The sequence below is a fragment of the Uranotaenia lowii genome, chromosome 2 (assembly GCF_029784155.1).
Source record: "Uranotaenia lowii strain MFRU-FL chromosome 2, ASM2978415v1, whole genome shotgun sequence".
Classification (NCBI taxonomy): Eukaryota; Metazoa; Arthropoda; class Insecta; order Diptera; family Culicidae; genus Uranotaenia; species Uranotaenia lowii.
The window spans coordinates 354,711,348-354,728,866 of record NC_073692.1 but is presented as its reverse complement, the minus strand read 5'-3'; the positions used below and the strand labels follow the sequence as shown (position 1 = coordinate 354,728,866).

Sequence of the window (17,519 nt, the reverse complement as noted above, 5' to 3'; positions counted from 1 at the left end):
CCTGCGAATCCAAGATCGACCGATCACGCTTGTCCAGTAATAACAAGGTCACGATCGACGGCGACGAGTTGGAAATACTCGAAGACTTTGTCTATCTAGGTTCACGGGTGATCGCAAACAATGACACCAGCTGGGAGATCCGGCGGCGATTGATCAGCGGAGGTCGTGCCTACTATGGACTCAAAAGCAACTGCGGTCGAGGAGACTTAGCGATCGCACGGAGTGTAACCTTTACATGATGCTCATTAGACCGGTTGTCCTGTACGGGCACGAAACGTGGATATTGCTCGAGGAGGACCTGCGCACAATCGGGAGTATTCGAGCGACGATTGTTAAGAACCATCTTTGTTGGCGTGCAGGAGAACGGAATGTGGAGGCGAGGACCACAAGCTCGCGCGACTCAACGACGACTCCAATATTCAGAAGGTGGCGAAGGTTGGCCGGATACGCTGGACAGGGCATGTTACGAGAATGCAGAACGACTGTCCTGCTAAACATGTGTTTGCTAAGAATCCGGTAGGAACGAGCGAGGTAGTTAGATCAAGCGTGATCTGGCGAATGTGGGATGTCCGAGAAATTGGAGAACGGTTGCCATGGACCGAGTGAATTGGAGGAATTATGTTCATCCGGTTATGTCGCACAGTGGGTCAGGAACCACACTTTTGCGGTCAAAATTGACTGCAGGCCAGAGGCTTCGTTGTAGCTCATCGGTGTCTTCGACAAAGTTACTCGACTATATTTGCGCTATCTATTGATGGATTTGAATTAGTTCTATTTTTCTCCGCAAGGTGGCGCCAAAATCTAGCTTTTTACAGGAGCAAGAGACAGGCATGGTTTCTTCTACAAAGTTGTTTATTACCTTTAACATCAACTTTGTAGAACATTATTAAGCTCTATGTTGTGAACTTGCCTTGCAGAAATAATAATTTAAGAAACCCTTGCAAAAAAATGGTTATTTTCACGATTTTCGTTTTTAGCTATACTATACCTCAAATTTCTACAGTATTCGATTGGAAAAGATTAAAATGAGATATTCTAGTGGAAAACGTTTTCGGTTCGCAGATTTTTACTGTCAAAATCGCAAAAAAATAAGTTAAAATTACACATTTTTCAAATTGCGATAACTTGCTTGCGAGCAGTTTGGCGTACCTAATTTTTTGAGAAGTGACCGTTGTGATTATGATCTAAATGCATGTACACTCAGAAAAATACTATTATGTATGCCATAAGATTCTCTTACGAAGTGGCGCCATAAGAAAAATTAATGAAATTCATAAGATTGTCGTATGACGCGAATGAATTCTGAAGATGAACGCCTACTTCAATGAGAGGTTGTTGCTTTTCATAAGAGATTCTTATGGAAACAGTAAATCACTTTCTAATAAGAAAAATTCTCGATATTTCATGCTGAAAACATTCACTATATTTTTTGCCAAATTTGTTTAAAATTAAATCCTCCATGGTCACCATCAGCAGTACATCAACAGACGGCTCCATCAAAGTTTTTTTTGCCGCATCTTAATCTTCGACCTTTCGTTTTTTGCCGATCAGCTTGCTGAAAAGTAAACAAATAATGTATTTTAGTTTACTAATATATTCAACGTTCACACGAAAAACATCAAATCGAACTTACCATTCCGGAGATAACAAAAACATTTAACATTGAAGGAAAACTATAATAACTATGAACTGGCGATTGCTTCGTACTGTTAGATGATGAAAAAAAACTGATGCTATGAATGAATGTGTTCATCATTTTTTCACAATGCCGTTTCTTCTATTTTTCATAAGAACATCGTACGAAAATTGAAAGAATTTCATAAGACTCTTATGAAAAATTAGTTAGGACGCAAAAAAGTGGTTCATAAGATGTATCTTATGAAATTTATAATAAGATTTCCTCTGAGTGTAGAAATGTCGGTGGGTTCTCGTGGGTTCCTTGCCAAATGATTTAATAAATTAATTAGTTAATTTTAACTTCCTACAAAATGTATATTGGAATAAACTACCGATCTCAAGGAATGCAATGATATATACAGAACGTTTTCCATTCTAATAAAAATGAGATACATGCGCATTGTCATTTTAAATTTGAAACTCTATAACATTTTATACTGATTAAATGTTTTGTGAAAGGATTATCAACTTTTACACTATTATTTCAAGTAATTTGACGTTTCTAAAATATTTGTGATCTAAAATACAGTAATTTTTAGAAAATCGGATTTTTTTTTTATTTCTACCACTAAAACCTTTTTAGAAAGTTCTATCGGTTGTATCAAAAGTTATGCGAGATTCAATATTTAAGGCTCAAACCGAAAATTTCGATTTCTACAGAATTTTGGACGAATGTTTGCATATGAAAATTAACTCATTTGATGTCAAATTATGCAAATTATTTTTCGAAAGCAGGCTAAGAAGTAAGAAGGAATGTCTTCCTGTGAGAACTTATAATGTATCTTCAAATGGAATATTGAAATGAATGATAAAAGTCCAAAAAGTCCGATTTTTTAGAACTATTATATCTCAGGTCACAAATATTTTAGAAACGTGAAATTTCGTGAGAAAATAATGTGACAGTTGAACTACCATTAACAGAAAATTTGAACAAAAACACCATCAGTGTAAAAAGTAGAGGAGGTTCGAAGTTGAAGTGACAATGCAAAGGTATTCCATTTCTATAGAAATATGAACGGTACTGTAATTTACATCATTTCTATATAAAATATATCACGTTGGAGTTCTGCTGCAAAAATAAAATAATTCAAAGGTGTAAATATTCTCTAAAACCGTTTATGATATTATTATTTTCCCACAAAAACAAATATTTTTATCGTTTATAATTCACAAGTTTTAACAGTGCCTCCTGCCATTCTCACAAGAAGTGAAATTCAGATCGCTACCTTCAATCTGAGAATAAAAACAGAAATTTTCACCGATAAGGCCGATAAATTAAGTAACAAACATACATTACGATGATTAATCTCTTTATAAAAGCAATATTTACTTTTTTAGGAATATCTCGAATTTAGCGATACTCAACCGAGATAGGCTATAAAATTCTATGTTAAGGTGAAATTCACATGTTTCTTTATACAGTTAAATTTTAATCAAATGATTGTGAAATGAGGTAAGGTTAAGCAAAAAAGGCTGTGAAAGTAGTGTAAGTGCTTACAAATTATAATTTTTCCAACGAAAGAGTGTTTTAGCAAATTTATACACGACTACATTTGTTTTCATATAACGAATCTCACCAGCTCATCGACCACCTCGTTTAAATTTTCTGCAAGTTCGATTGCGTCCTTCATATTTTTAAAACCCTAGGCACAATGAGGAAAGTTTCGTGTTTTTCCTTCAGCCTAAGCTTCCACTTCACTTATTTTCTTTAAACATGCTATTTATTCACAAAAAAAATTATAGCATTTTTTCGAACGCCTACTATCTACATTTACTATGAAATTTAGAAGAAAACTTAGAAATCCTGAATGAAGTTTTTTGAGATTTCGAAACGAACACTCCAGGAATTTGGAAATATCAAACAAATAGAAACCAGGTTACAAAAATCAAATCAGTGTGCTTATCAGAATTAAGTCTTCAAGTTTAACTTAAGATCACACTTATACGATAAATAGTAGTAATAAAAAATTAAATATCGGCAATAAAACGCAATAAATTAAAGTAGGAAATTTGTTACTTATGTGAATTACTGTTATCTTGATACTTTGATCACAGATCGTGTATGGCTTGATATGCTTATAATTTTTAAAAGCAGGTAAAATACAGAAAAAATACCGTTCCAACCAACTTTATCAAAAAACAAAAACTTAAAATCATTGATTTTATTCCAGTAAGACTTAAAAGAAAACTCTAAAGACCTTCAATTTACGAATTTTCATTGAGTCATATCTCTTACATAAAAACTTACCTGATTTACAGTGACTGCCATCGCACCAAATCGATCGGTGGTTTCTTTTCAGTGGACACACCAAAAATTCAAAAGATGAAGAAAAATCAATCTAAAATGGTAGAAAAAAAAAATTCAATCTTAAATGAAGCTTCCGATTGGCTCGATTTTCCTGGCGATACTGATAGCGAAAATGCCGAAATATTTGCATAAACTCTGTGGGCCGGAAATCGCCGACACACCGCCAGAAAATCGGAAAGAAAGAGAAAACGGATGATGATGAAAGAAAAACCGACCGAGAAGACGCAACACGTAACTTTATGGCCATAAAACGGACAAGCCGCCGGTTAGCCGAGCGACCGAACCAAGCAGAAAAAGTATTGGAAAAGCGATCCCAACTTTTGTGTGAAGTTTCTTTCTTCTCGATGTTTTCGGCTTTCTGCCTTTCATCCGAAACTTTTCCTATCTCAACCTTACTATACTTTGTGAAAACTACATACTTGTCTTATTGTGATCAATTTTATAACTGCCACGAAGCGTGGCATGTTTCATTAGTTATTTGGTGAAAGGATTTTTTTTCGGTTTCGAACCAAAACAGAAATTGACCACACTACTGTAGGAAAACTCATTACGAAACCACTCGGGCGGGTGTCTGGAAAATCGCACATGAGGAAAACGTGACCGACATCATCACAACGTTATGTAATTTTCGAAAACCATTATTTCGGGATGCTGGTGGCGGTTTTCCTTTTGAGATTAAAACCAGAAAATTTTCCCTCTATGGTTGGTTGGAAGCTATTTTTAATGTTTTGTACTGATTTGCGTCAACATCCCAGAAGCGTATCGGATGTAAACAATACTGGCTGTTGTGTAGTTTCCTTCCATATTAAATATATCAAACGAATTACTCACCACTAGATTTAGAACTCGTATCCTGGGATCGCCAAATATCCTTGATACAACTACGTGTTGTACAATTTCAATCTGGATCAGGAAAGATACCTTAGGCTGAGGTGAAGGTTAACGCCACATAAACCGGATTCGCGAAGTGCACGAGTTGATTGACCACTCGTATCAAACCGGCATGCGATGTGTGCTAAATCACCGAAAGAACAACACCAACTGATTCATGTTGAGTTGATAGCCGAGCGGAGCGAGCATGCAAGTTGAAAGTTGATGTGATGTGGATGTGGTGACTGGGTTGCCAGGTGCCCAGATTTGTCTGTAAAACCAAGACTTTTGACCCTCCGTCCAGATATTGGTCAGACACAGATTTTGCCCAGATTTTTGCTGAGAGTGTCCAGATTTTACAGACTTTCAAAATTGAGTGATGAAATCAATATTCACCTATCGGATTTTATACACAAATGCCAGATTGGACTGAAATCTCGCTTATATTCATTGATATTTGAACAACCATTCTTTAAACATATATTTTTTTTTAAATAAGATCAACGTGGAACGTGGTAGGAAACAGTGTTTGTTATGTAGTTCCACTCGAAAATAACTCGAAAATATCAGAAAAGCTATGTCCAATCCACCCCCCCGCTCACATGCATCGGCAAATTTCATGTTTTTAGTATCAAATTTACGATCTTCCTTATGTACAGACACGCACAGACTTTTTTCCTAAATTGCCCAGATTTTTCATCCTCAACACCTGGCATCCCTGTGTGGTGATGGGAATGAACGGAAAACGATTTTCTCGATTTTCAAAAAGTACTAATTAAGTTAGTGTTAGTCCATTTGCAAAGAAAAACTTATTTTAATAATTTTATTGGGAATCCTTTTAACATATTCTGCCGATAAGGTTAACCAAATTATATATTTTTAGCCCTTTTTAAATATTAATTGTTGTGGACGCTTTTTAAATCTCACGTCAACGTGTTTGCTCTCACGCTCTCACTCAGACTCAGAGCTCATTTTCTCTCAATAAGAGATGTGAGCCAGTTTTTTATAGCACTTTTGGTACCCAGCGAATGTGTATTGTTACGGACTAAATCCGGGACAAAAAATTGAAATTAATTTTTGCAAATATTTTCAACTTTCTCACTTATAATAGAGAAATCGGTTATTACAAACCCTGGGCAAATTAGTTTTAAGGACAATTTTATGAATGAATGATTCAAAAATATCCACGAGTTTCCTATAAATAAATATTGGTTTTGTTAGTGTTATTTTAAAATAATTCATTGAAGAGTTGTTAAAGCGATTTATTTTCAATCGCCTTTGTTCACATATTTTATTTCAAACAGCATTTGAAAGAAAAAAAACAGATGTGATGAACACGTTTTGGGAATACGTCTTTTATCGACATAAATATTTGCAACAGGAGTTGCAAACGAATTCATGATTTCACATACAGTACATTTGACATAGTTTTTTTTCAGAAAAATAACGACATGGTAGCAAGGTTGCCGAAATCACAGAAAAATCTGTAATTTCACAGAATTTTGTGCAAATTTTCATCACAGATTCTGTGTCACAGAACACAGAAATTTAAAATATTTACAGATTTCACAGAATTTTTGAATTAAGAATGGATTTCGAAAATTATTTTTTATTTGAACAAAATGAAATTTAGTTATTAAATCCGCCTGGAATGGTTCTTAGCTGACTTGTATTCCGTAGTGTAGTTTGTCAGTATAATTTATTTAAGATTAATAGATCGATTATTATTTTACACATTTTGGAATTCTATTTTTATATTCTTTGAGTAAAGAATAGGAAAACAAAGAAATACTGAGAACCGTTGCTGCCGGTGTCAAGCCCGGAAAAAGAATGAGACAATTTTTTTTTGTTTTTATTTTCTTTTTTTTTAATTTTTTTTTTTTATTTATCTATTTTTATTTTTTTTTTTTTCATTTTTATTTATTTATATATTTTTGTTGTTGTTTTCTTTCTCTTTCAATTTAGTTTTTTTGTCATTAGTTTTTTTTCATTATTTTTTCTTTGTTTTGTTTGTTTTGTTTATTTATTCATTTTTGAATTTATCTTTATTGTTATTTAGTAAGTTTCGTGTCTTATAGATTTGCTCTGGGTTTGTTCTTTTTTATTTCTTTTTATTCTGATCATTCGGAGGTTGGGTTCTTTTTTTTTTCAGATATATTCAAACAGTTGGAAAGGAGTGGGTTAACACATTTAAATACCATTCTCCTCCCCAATGCTCCAGTGGATGTGTATTTGCGGTTTATGAATTACGAGGGATTATTCTTAAATCTAGCTTTTTTCAATCACTGGGGGCTAATTGGGTGGAAATGATATTTCGTGTTTTATGTTTGTGAAACATATCTGTCTCCTGTGTTGTTTTTATAGTGTTTTAGTTCAAGTAACAAACAAACAGTCTTAATCATTTTAAAATCTTATTCAAACGTAGACAACTGTGTGAGGCGGGTAGGGTAGGGCTATGCTCAAACGATAAAATAGGCTCTTGTATCCATATTTTGATGAATTTGCATGATTCTGTGATAGGAATAATGTAGATTACTTCTCCTATTCATTCGAGCTATTAGTTTGAACTGGGCTTCTTTTTATATATTAAAAGATCATATGAACTAAAATCCTTTTTTTTTCGTTTCTTTTTTTTCTCTTTTCTTTTGTTTTTCATGTATGCATGCATTACCGCCACTACCGCCAAATCAATTGGTTATACGATGACCCGGGACGTCGAGTTTGAAATAACTCGAGTAAACTTCAAGCCATCACCTAACATCAAAGGACCCCTAAGATGGTTTCGCAACATATGGCTCTCATCCCAAGGATTTTATCAACAGCTGAACATAGAGTTCTATAACATGGTGAGAGCGTTCCAATTTATTTTATTGTTTTAAATCTATATATATAAAAATGAATGTTTGTCTGTCTGTCTGTTCCCTATAGACTCGGAAACTACTGAACCGATCATCGTCAAAACTGGCATCTGAGGGTTTTTGAGGCCGGGGATGGTTTCTGTAATAGTCAAAACTCCATCCGACTTAGGGAAGGAGAGGCTTCCATACAAAATTTGTAGTTTTTCGAAACAAATTAAAGTCATGACATCCATTTTCTTGAGATTTTTTTTTCCTTTGGGCGGTTTGTTTTTCGTCTCTATGGTCGAGGCGTCGAGTCAACGTCGCAAAAGGATAGTAACCCAGGCATAGCATACTGATCAGTAGGAATATTTTGGCGCGTATTTCTCAACCTGGGGTTTGTTTTTCGTCTCCATGGGCGAGCAAACGTCGACGCAAGGGGATAGTAACCAAAGCACACTGTTCATTAATTGCTGGAAAATTTAACAATAAGGCGCCTGTTCTGCCGTAATCTGGCAAACTGACGTATGCGCCAACATTACTGATTTGTGTTTTTTGCAGATGAACGATAGAAGATACCAAACTAGACCTAATTACATAAAAATATGTTCAGAAATGTTAAAAAATACCAACATAACATTATGAAAACAAAATGACGTATGCGCCATTTCTACTCAAAGTGACGTAAGTTTAATAAAAAATATGGTTGCAATGCTTTGATTACGTCTCAAAGTAACAGTGAGTGTGAGGACCATAATAAAAGACTGTCTTTGTCTAATTCTTTTATTCTACGAATTAAAATGACTAGTAAATTACTAGTGGCAGCTTCAGGACTAATAGAAATGTTAGAAAAAACCTTAATACCATTATACTTTTAAAATGATTATTAATTTCAAAAGGAGTCAATGGCTTTGCCTATTCACGAGGAGGTTGGGAAGGGCGGGAGGAGGTAGGTTTAGGTCTTTATTAAGTCCTTGTGCTTCATATTTTTTTGCAAAATGAATGACGCGTTTTAGTGCCGACTTTCTTTTTGCTAGATACAAACACAATAGGACTTCATCTATCTAACCTGAAAATATGATAATATTCGAATTTATTGACAAGCTGGTTGGATTATTAGATTTTTTTATTTAAATTCATAAGGTATACGTTAATTATAGAGGAAGAATAAAATAATCGATTTATTTCTAATTTATTTCAAAATTATTGACTAGAATGATATGACAAGATTCAGAATTCATCAGTGTTATCGTTGACTTCTTGATCTTCCCAATACTGTCGTTTGTCTTCCGGGATTAAAGGACAGAGTTTCTTAATAATATGTTCCTTTCTTGACTTTTCGATACCTCTATCCAAGCTATTGAATAGGAGAGTGGATTGAAGACTGAATGTTGGCTGTTGTACTTCCTTCAACTGCGATTGAGTAAATAGTTTAACTTTACAGAATTCTCCTCCAAAACGTGTTTTGTAACTGAAATTGGAACATCCTCGCGTGAATCGGACCTGTTTCACGTCGCACAGTTTAGGGCGAGGTTTCAGTTTGCTCAGAACAGATTGTTTAATCTGAATGCTAGGTTGAAATAAGTCGCTGCAGCTCATAACGGTTAAAAATGGTTCCATTTCAACATTAGACTGCTTTACACACTCAACAAAGTCCGAGAACGTGTAGAGTTTTCCTGACTGATATTTCTTCATGCTTCGCTCGACCGCTGCATGGAATGCATCAGCCGACTTAAAGGTATGTCCTGTTTCCAAATATTTGAAGGTAACCTTATCAGTTTTGATGAGCGGTGAGTTTACTAACAATATTATATGAATATCATCAAATTCCAGTTTTTATTTTGGCTAGAGCAATTTTCTAGCCAATACAAAACTCGACTTTCAACTTGAAGAAGCAATCGACATCAGTTGTTTCGTGAAAACACTTGCCAAATCCATTGCTTTCCTGCCGCTTATGGTTTCTTTCCATAGAACAGCGTGGACTGTTCAATTCTTTCCCCCTCCAAGAGGCGCGAAAGTCTCATTAAGAGCAACGATTCGCTTGGAAAATATTACGTCCTTGAAACGTTCCATTCGCGGAAGTTGGATTACCTATTGAAGAATACGCTTCGTTAGTTAGTCCTGTTCCATTTCCGGATTAACCTCAGGCTCACTCTCGCTCATGCTACCGTACTCAGCTATAAACTCCATTTATTTTGGTTCAGATACAGCTCCACGAGCCGCGAATATTTGACTGATTGTGAAAGAAAATAGCTGGAAATGGTTTGTCGCATGCTACGATGGATGTACGTCATTTGGTCTTAGAAACAGTGAAAAATAATAGCTGTTTCCACAACAAAATGACGTTGGTAACATAACTTCCGTTATTAAACCTTTTTCCAGAAATTATGTATTTGACCATGTTTTGTCATTGTTTAAACTCATAGTGTACAGATTTGATTATTGAAATTTGCTCGGAGGCTCAATAAAAAAAAGTTTTTGCAAAAAGCTCCGTACTGAAAATTTTATCCGCTGGCGCATACGTCAAATTGCCAGATTACGGCAGTGTTTCTCAAACACGTGGGGCGATATGCAACCTAGATGTGTTTTTTTCTTGCTTATTTGATTTGTACACAGCACGTGGTAAACAAATGACGCCTAGATGTGACACAGATTGGTATTTTATCAATCGAATCAAAACCAATTGAAATATTTGCAAAAATACTTCCATATTTAGTTCGTGTTAATGTAGGTAGCATTCGACTTTTTATTCAAGGAATATTAGAACATGTTCAAACGTTCAACTTTTTCTGTTAAAAAATTAAAAATTATGTTTTCTTCTAGAAATTGTTACTGCGGCCCAAATACACAACTGAAACGAATTTAGAAATGAAAATGGGAGCTTTTTATTTTAAATAATTCTGAAAAAAACCATCGTACTTTTTGCTTACATACCAATTCAAGTACGTACTTAACATGAAAAGTGTTTTTGTGTTACATGGCTGCATAAAATAGACTTTTGATCCGCTTCGTTTTTGAAAAGCGAGACTTTAGAACTGATATTCAACGGGACGCAAAATTTTTAAGAGAAATTTGTAGTTTACCCTTGAAGTGTTAAAAACAATATTCCCTTCTGTCAACTTACGCGGTGGGGCAAGGGCAAACGTCGAACTTTTAAGAAATTCATCTTCAAAATGATTCAATATGTTGGAAAGACCAGAAGGGGTATTCTGAATGTTGAAACTGCAGCGGATATTGAAAACTCTTAAATGTCTTTGTAAATGGAGGTCATTCCCTTTGAACAGCATTCTTTAAAAGTGGAGTAACAAACATAAATTTATATTGCAAGAATACTGCAGATATATCAGTGAAACTTGATAGAACAAAAATCAGGAATTCGTATTAAATCCATTTTAAAGCCATTACTCTGACGCATCTGTAAATAAGCTTTGCATTGACACTTGCCCCAATATTCGGGACAAATGTAAACTTAGAAATTTGTTTTTGCCTACATTTTTGAATGTTTGACTTTCAAAGAGAAAATAAAAAAAACGCTGAAAACTTATTTAGTGATGCAATTGACATTTTTTTAAATATTTATATGTTTACCGTAGTAAATTTATTTAAAAAAAAGAAATTTGCACTGTATTTAATACATAACTAATATAATATATATTTTTCATTACCATGATACGTGCTGTTTGGGTATCGAGCCGGTTAAATTTGCCTACCTTCTTCAAGCAGTGGGGGACAAAATTGGAAAAGATGGGAGATCTCAAATGTAAATTTAAGATAAAGAGCTTTTCAAAGATGGGACCATATTTAAAAAGGTTTTTTTGGGTACAGAGTACAAATTTTAGATCTTGAAAAACGAGTTTAGAGATCAAGTTTCAGTAAATAATATATACCATCTTTGAATTGCTATTCAGAACTGCAGCTGCAGCTCTCATTTCAAAGTTGTTGGTTCTGAAGTATGATGAGGTTTGATTTCAAACAATGCTCTCTAAAATATAAATTTTAATAAATTTTCACAAACTACATGTATTTCCGGAAGGTGTAGCAAAGCACAACGGGTCAGCTAGTTATATATAAATACTGTAGTTAGATTCGTTGGGATTAATTAAGCGACCTGTCTCAAACCGCCAACGTATTTCCTCCAACTGGTATCATGAGGGGTTAGTTCACTATCTTGTTCTGCTTTCAGTTCATATTCATCTGAAGTGGACTTAAGACTCAAGATCGCTTACTATTCTAAGCTGCCTACTCTAAACTTTTATTTCCCTGACCCCTCTACCCACATTTCATTTTCAGCGTCAGCTTCCCACAGCTATTTAAACGCCACAAAAAAAAAAAAAAAATGAAATTTAGTTATCGTACTTTGAATTACAAAAGGGGCCGTTCACATACCACGTGGACAACTTAGGGGGAGGGGGGGGGGTGCATGGAAATGTACACGCTTGTCCACGGAGAGGGGAGTAGGGGTTTTGGTCATGTCCACGTGGACATACTAACTTGCAAAATATTTTCTAAAGGTGAATGAATATTAAGATGTTTAAATCAAAATCTTAAAATGGCATACCTTTCCAGTTTAACTTTAAACAATAAGTAGCTACTTAAAAGCAAGTGATAAATATACACATGCATACATACATGGATTACATACAACAGTTTAATTTTTATATTTAAAATGAAGAAAGGAATGTTACCAACTTATCTATTGGATGGCCTGCAGTACGGAATCGATATCCCCAGATACAGTACAAGGAGAGCTCAAGATTTCAGATTGCCAAACACGAGAAAAGAGATGAGCAAACGATCTATTTTCTACAACGGATTGAAGATGTATAATGATCTACCGATGAACATCAAAGACAGTCCAAACTTGAATGTTTTTAAGAAACTGATCATATCAATGTGATGAAGTTCTGACGAAGCATCAAATAGAAAATTGTACGGTGATGGACATACGCGGGAGTAAGACGAACAAGTCGTTCAGAAATTGAACTATTAATGTTTATATAATTATCCAGAGGATAAAACAGTCCCTCCCACTCCTAAAGAAGCGTATGGGGTGGAGGGTGGACCCAAATGGGCCAATGGGACCATCACAAAATATGATAATTAAGAAATTTAAAATTTTTAAATTTTTTTTATATCAGGAAATTTTTATTCGGTTTTACAAAATCAGCCATTTCTATAACAAAAAGGAAAAAAGTGGTGATTTCTAACTGTCAAATTATAGGTATTCAAAATAAAAACTTTTTCCAATGTGTCCACGTGGACATCCGGGGAGGGGGGTAGGGGTTAGCCAAATGTCCACGCTTGTCCACGGAGGGGGAGGAGGGGGTCAAAAATCTCATTTTTCTGTCCACGTGGTATCTGAACGGTCCCAAAGTATGAAAAGATTGGTTGTGTTTATTAATTTTTCCCAACTAAAATGTAGAAATGGCCCAAATCATCATGAATTTTCAATAAAATTAAAGGAAATAGCATCACAGAAAACCATCACAGAATTTTTTGGTAAAATCACAGAAAATCTGATTTTTTTCTCAAAAACACAGATTTTTTTTCGGCAACCTTACATGGTAGTTCTTTGAGTTCTTTCTATATACAGTTGCGTTCAAAAACAAATGAATTCGCGTGAAGCTGCGCACTCTCTCGAAACTTTAAATAGCTGCCATTTCTCGCTCGGTTGATATTTTTCATGACATTTTTACAATTGAGTTCAACTATCTAACTAACGCTCTAGAAAATTTTAAGTCTTAACTATAACGGGAAATAAAGATACAGCTATTCCCGTAAAAAAGGAAAATTTGGACTTACTTCACTAAATTTGCTGAAAAATCTTGAAATTTGGTCCAAAGATGTAAAAATCTTTGAACTATGGCCAAGTTTCGTCAAAATCGATTACCGTGATCAAAAATTGTGCCGGTCTGAAAATGAGGTTCATTATTGTCCAACAGACGGTTTCATTCTTTTTGGAAGGATGTTTAGATGCAAAACATCGTACCGTGAACGGCCCTAATTCTGCGCAGTTAAGGATTTTTCAAATGTTTTAAGTTATAAAAAATTGACCTTTCAATGAATTTCCTCAAAATTTCGTGTACAGTTGGGCTAACTAACAAACTTAACGGCAAAAATAATGAGAGCTCAATTTGGGAGCAAAAATGTGGATAATTTACAACATTTGAAAAAAATGCAAGTGGCCCTTATTCTGCGCACTATTTTCTATTTGTTCCTAATTCTGCGCTTATGTCCCATATTCTGCGCACCCAAATAAAACCAATATACCATTCCGTACTGGTAAGACAAACATTTAATTTAATTAAAATGTATAAAAAAGTATGTTTTACACTTAGTAAATTATTGCAAATTATGAAAAAGGGCCAATTCATGCCTTGGATCTTTGAAGCTTATGTGACACTTTCTTTCACTATTTCTTACACTTGCTATATGTTACTTGCAGATGCTTTTTTTCCTGCAGCTCGCTTACAAAATATTTGTTTACCGATCATGTTCTTCGTTGGATCTGGTCAAATTAACTTGTTTCGTTGGTGTGTAGTGCAGACTATTCCGACATACAGAAGCAGTTCCGGCGGGCCACAAAATCGACCCAGCTGGGGGAACTACGCGCTGCTTCATTTGGCCGAGAGAAACTTCACGTAGTTCCCCCAGCTGGGGCGATTTTGTGGCCCGCCGGAACTGGTCCTGTACGTCGGAACAGTACAGTTGGGACTGAACGATAAACACACGAACATGATAGAAAACGCAAATCAAGATTTTCTTTTTTTTTGTCAACAAAACATATAGATTCGAAGGGATTCCTAAGAAACTGCTATCAACTTTACGGATACCCAATCTTCATTAAACTTAATAGAAAAGTGTAATTAAAAGTTTCCTAACTCGCTGAATTCAATTCCTTGCAGCTTTAACATCAGTTCTCTTTGGTGCTTTTCACTCTGCGCATTAGGAACATAAGTAAACCAATGGTTTCAAATTCTGCGCATTGGTAAAATCATTGTTATGATTTGAAAAACCACTTTTCTCTCAAATTTTTTAACAGTCATGTTCAGAATGATTTCATCTTCCACGTAAAGGCATTTTCAATGAGAAAATTTTGTTTCACATTGTTTCATTTGATCTTTTTGTTTTCCTAACACTTAAGCCGTACTGCTAACGGCGGCCATTTTTTAGCGTTTGCTTCCTATATTTATTTTGATTTTTCCCATTTCTCGCGAACCATTCATCAGATTTCAAAATAATTGGAAGCTTTTTGAAGATAAACAGCAACTGAAGAGACTCAGCTTGTTTCATGAATATTTTGTTCATCACATCTTGAAATATTTCTGTTTGAATACAGTGAGCGAAATAAGAATAGCACCACTATGTGTTTTGCTTGTTAAAATATGAATGATTGAAATTTACGAAAATTTTCTTCCACAGTTTGTTCTGAATTGCTCAACGGATAAATCAAGCATAAGTTTACTTTTCTTGGACGTAGCAATTGGCGTTGAGGACCAAAAATGTGAAAAAAGGGTGCGAAATAAGAATAGCACCACTTGAGTTTTTCAACAAAAATAAGATTATTTTTAAAAATTTACTGTTTAAAAGTGAATAATAATGCTTCTACGAATGATTTGAATAGCTAACTGCATTTTAGGAGTTTTCCAGAATTCCAAAGGTTAACAAAGGTATTAAAAGGGGATTTTAAAAGATGCTCTTCTAGCGTTAAGGAATTTTCTATGAAACTTTATCAAACTGCTTGATTTCTTAATTAACATTCATAAGTATGATGCAAAATGATGAAACATAGATTTGAGGCTGAGTTTGAATTCAAAAAGCAGGTTGGAGTTAAAAAATCACTAATGTTTTTAATAGTCAAACAATATTTCTCTAGTTTTAAGTCATAGATGGCAGCACTATCTTGTCATTTAACCAAATTATTGCACATTTTCGAAAATCCGGAATTAATTAGCGAGTGCTGGATGATTTTGGTCAAGAAATTAAAACATGTACCGTGTGAACGCATTGGAAATTTTAAGATAACTAAATCCAAAAAAAATTAGAATTGCATCAAGTTCACTAAAAGTGAATTTTTGGACCGATTATCAGAATAAAGTTATACTTTGCGATGGAGCTTGATGGACCAGACGGCTAGCAGTATTATTGGTATGATTTGCAATTGAATCGGAAGTTGAGATGAGCAGGAATTCTGGCGGTTGTACATTTTTATGCTGGTGATTCTTTTTCAAATCCGAAAAAGCTTTCTGCAGCGTGAACTTCCACAAAGCTGTGATGGGAAAATACGCCAAAATGATGAATTTGGGCTTGAATAAACCTGAAAAATCAATATTGAGACTAAATTTGGTTTTAACTGCAAGATAGTGCTGCCATCTACGATTTGAAACTGGAAAAAGTGTGGTTTACTGGACATAATCAAAGTTTTTTATTCCCAACATATTTTTTTCTTATTCAAAATAAATTCCGAATGATTGTTTCATCATTTCCCGTCATTTTAATGAAGACAGTAAGTAGTTTGGTAGAGAACTACAGCTCAAATATCAAATTCCTTAACGCTAGAGGAGCATCTCTTAAAACCCCTTTTTAAAACATATGAAAACCTTTGGAATTCTGGAAAACTCCTAAAATGCAGTTAGCTATTCAAATAATTCGTAGAAGCATTATTATTCACTTTTACACAGTAAATTTTTAAAAATAATGTTGTTTTTGTTGAAAAACTCAAGTGGTGCTATTCTTATTTCGCACCCTTTTTTCACATTTTTGGTCCTCAACGCCAATTGCTACGTCAAAAAAAAGTAAACTTATGCTTGGTTTATCCGTTAAGCAATTTAGAACAAACTGTGGAAGAAAATTTTCGAAATTTTCAATCATTCATATTTTAACAAGCAAAACACATGGTGGTGCTATTCTTATTTCGCTCACTGTATGAAAATGCGCAGAGTTTGGGACTGCGCAGAATTAGGGCCGGTCACGGTAATTAATGTTTTCTTGCCTAAATCTTTTACAAAATCAGCGTTTGTTACTTAATTTTCCGAAAATTTCATGCAAAAATAAAAACTGAGAGAAATGGCAGTTTCTTAAAGTTGGATGAGAGTGCGCAGCTTCGAGTGATTTCTTTCTTTTTTGAGCGCAACTGTAGTATAAATACTATCAGTCTGTAATTTTTTTTTAAAACATTCATGCCAAGCAAAGCAAATATGCAAAATGGTGGTGGAAAATGTTCTTGGTTACTAACTTTTCTTACTTGTACGTTTTGAAGAAAGTCATCAAATTACTTCTTTCACGGAAATGGAAATATCAAAGTGAATGAAAGTCTTTCATTCTAGTTTTAAGATACATGAATTATTTAAACATTTTGAATCTAAACTCGCAAAGTTTTTTTTTAAACTAGAACATTCGTGGTAAGCGAAGAAAAAATTATTAAGTGGCAAGACTGAACATAAACGAAGATACGGTATAGCACTGATCATACTGACAGGACACTTAGAACAAAAATTCGATCATTTTCTGGCTAATTTTTTTTTGTCACATTTAGCAGGTTCGCAATACCGACGGTAGGTGGCGAACCTACCATTTTTCCGATACAAATGCCCTGTAGGAAAAATGTACCTGTTAAGCTCGATTTTATCGCAGAAATTGCCAGTGGTATTAGTTTCGATACCAGGGTTAAGAATTCGAAAATTTTATTTTAAATTTAGAACTCTCATTTCAATACTGAATCTTGAGAATAAAAATCATGAGTTTGGATTGATTTTGGAGATAATTTTATATTATTCGTGTCATTCAAATCTTTGTTTATTGCAATTATCTGCCATTCCGCATTGGAA

The 17,519-nt window shown here is 34.5% G+C and overlaps 1 protein-coding gene across 1 annotated transcript in view; it reads right to left on the bottom strand.

The window, feature by feature from the left end:
• Positions 1 to 5,027, bottom strand: part of LOC129747217 (NADH-cytochrome b5 reductase 2) — a 29,520-nt gene extending 24,493 nt beyond the window's left edge. Inside the window, exons 1-2 of the mRNA XM_055741313.1 lie at positions 4,817 to 5,027; positions 3,926 to 4,016 (exon numbers count right to left, since the gene is read on the bottom strand). Coding sequence (XP_055597288.1) covers positions 3,926 to 3,946 — 21 coding nt within the window. The 5' untranslated portion in view covers positions 3,947 to 4,016; positions 4,817 to 5,027. The remainder of the gene's footprint in view (positions 1 to 3,925; positions 4,017 to 4,816) is intronic.
• Between the last annotated feature and the right edge of the window lie 12,492 nt (positions 5,028 to 17,519).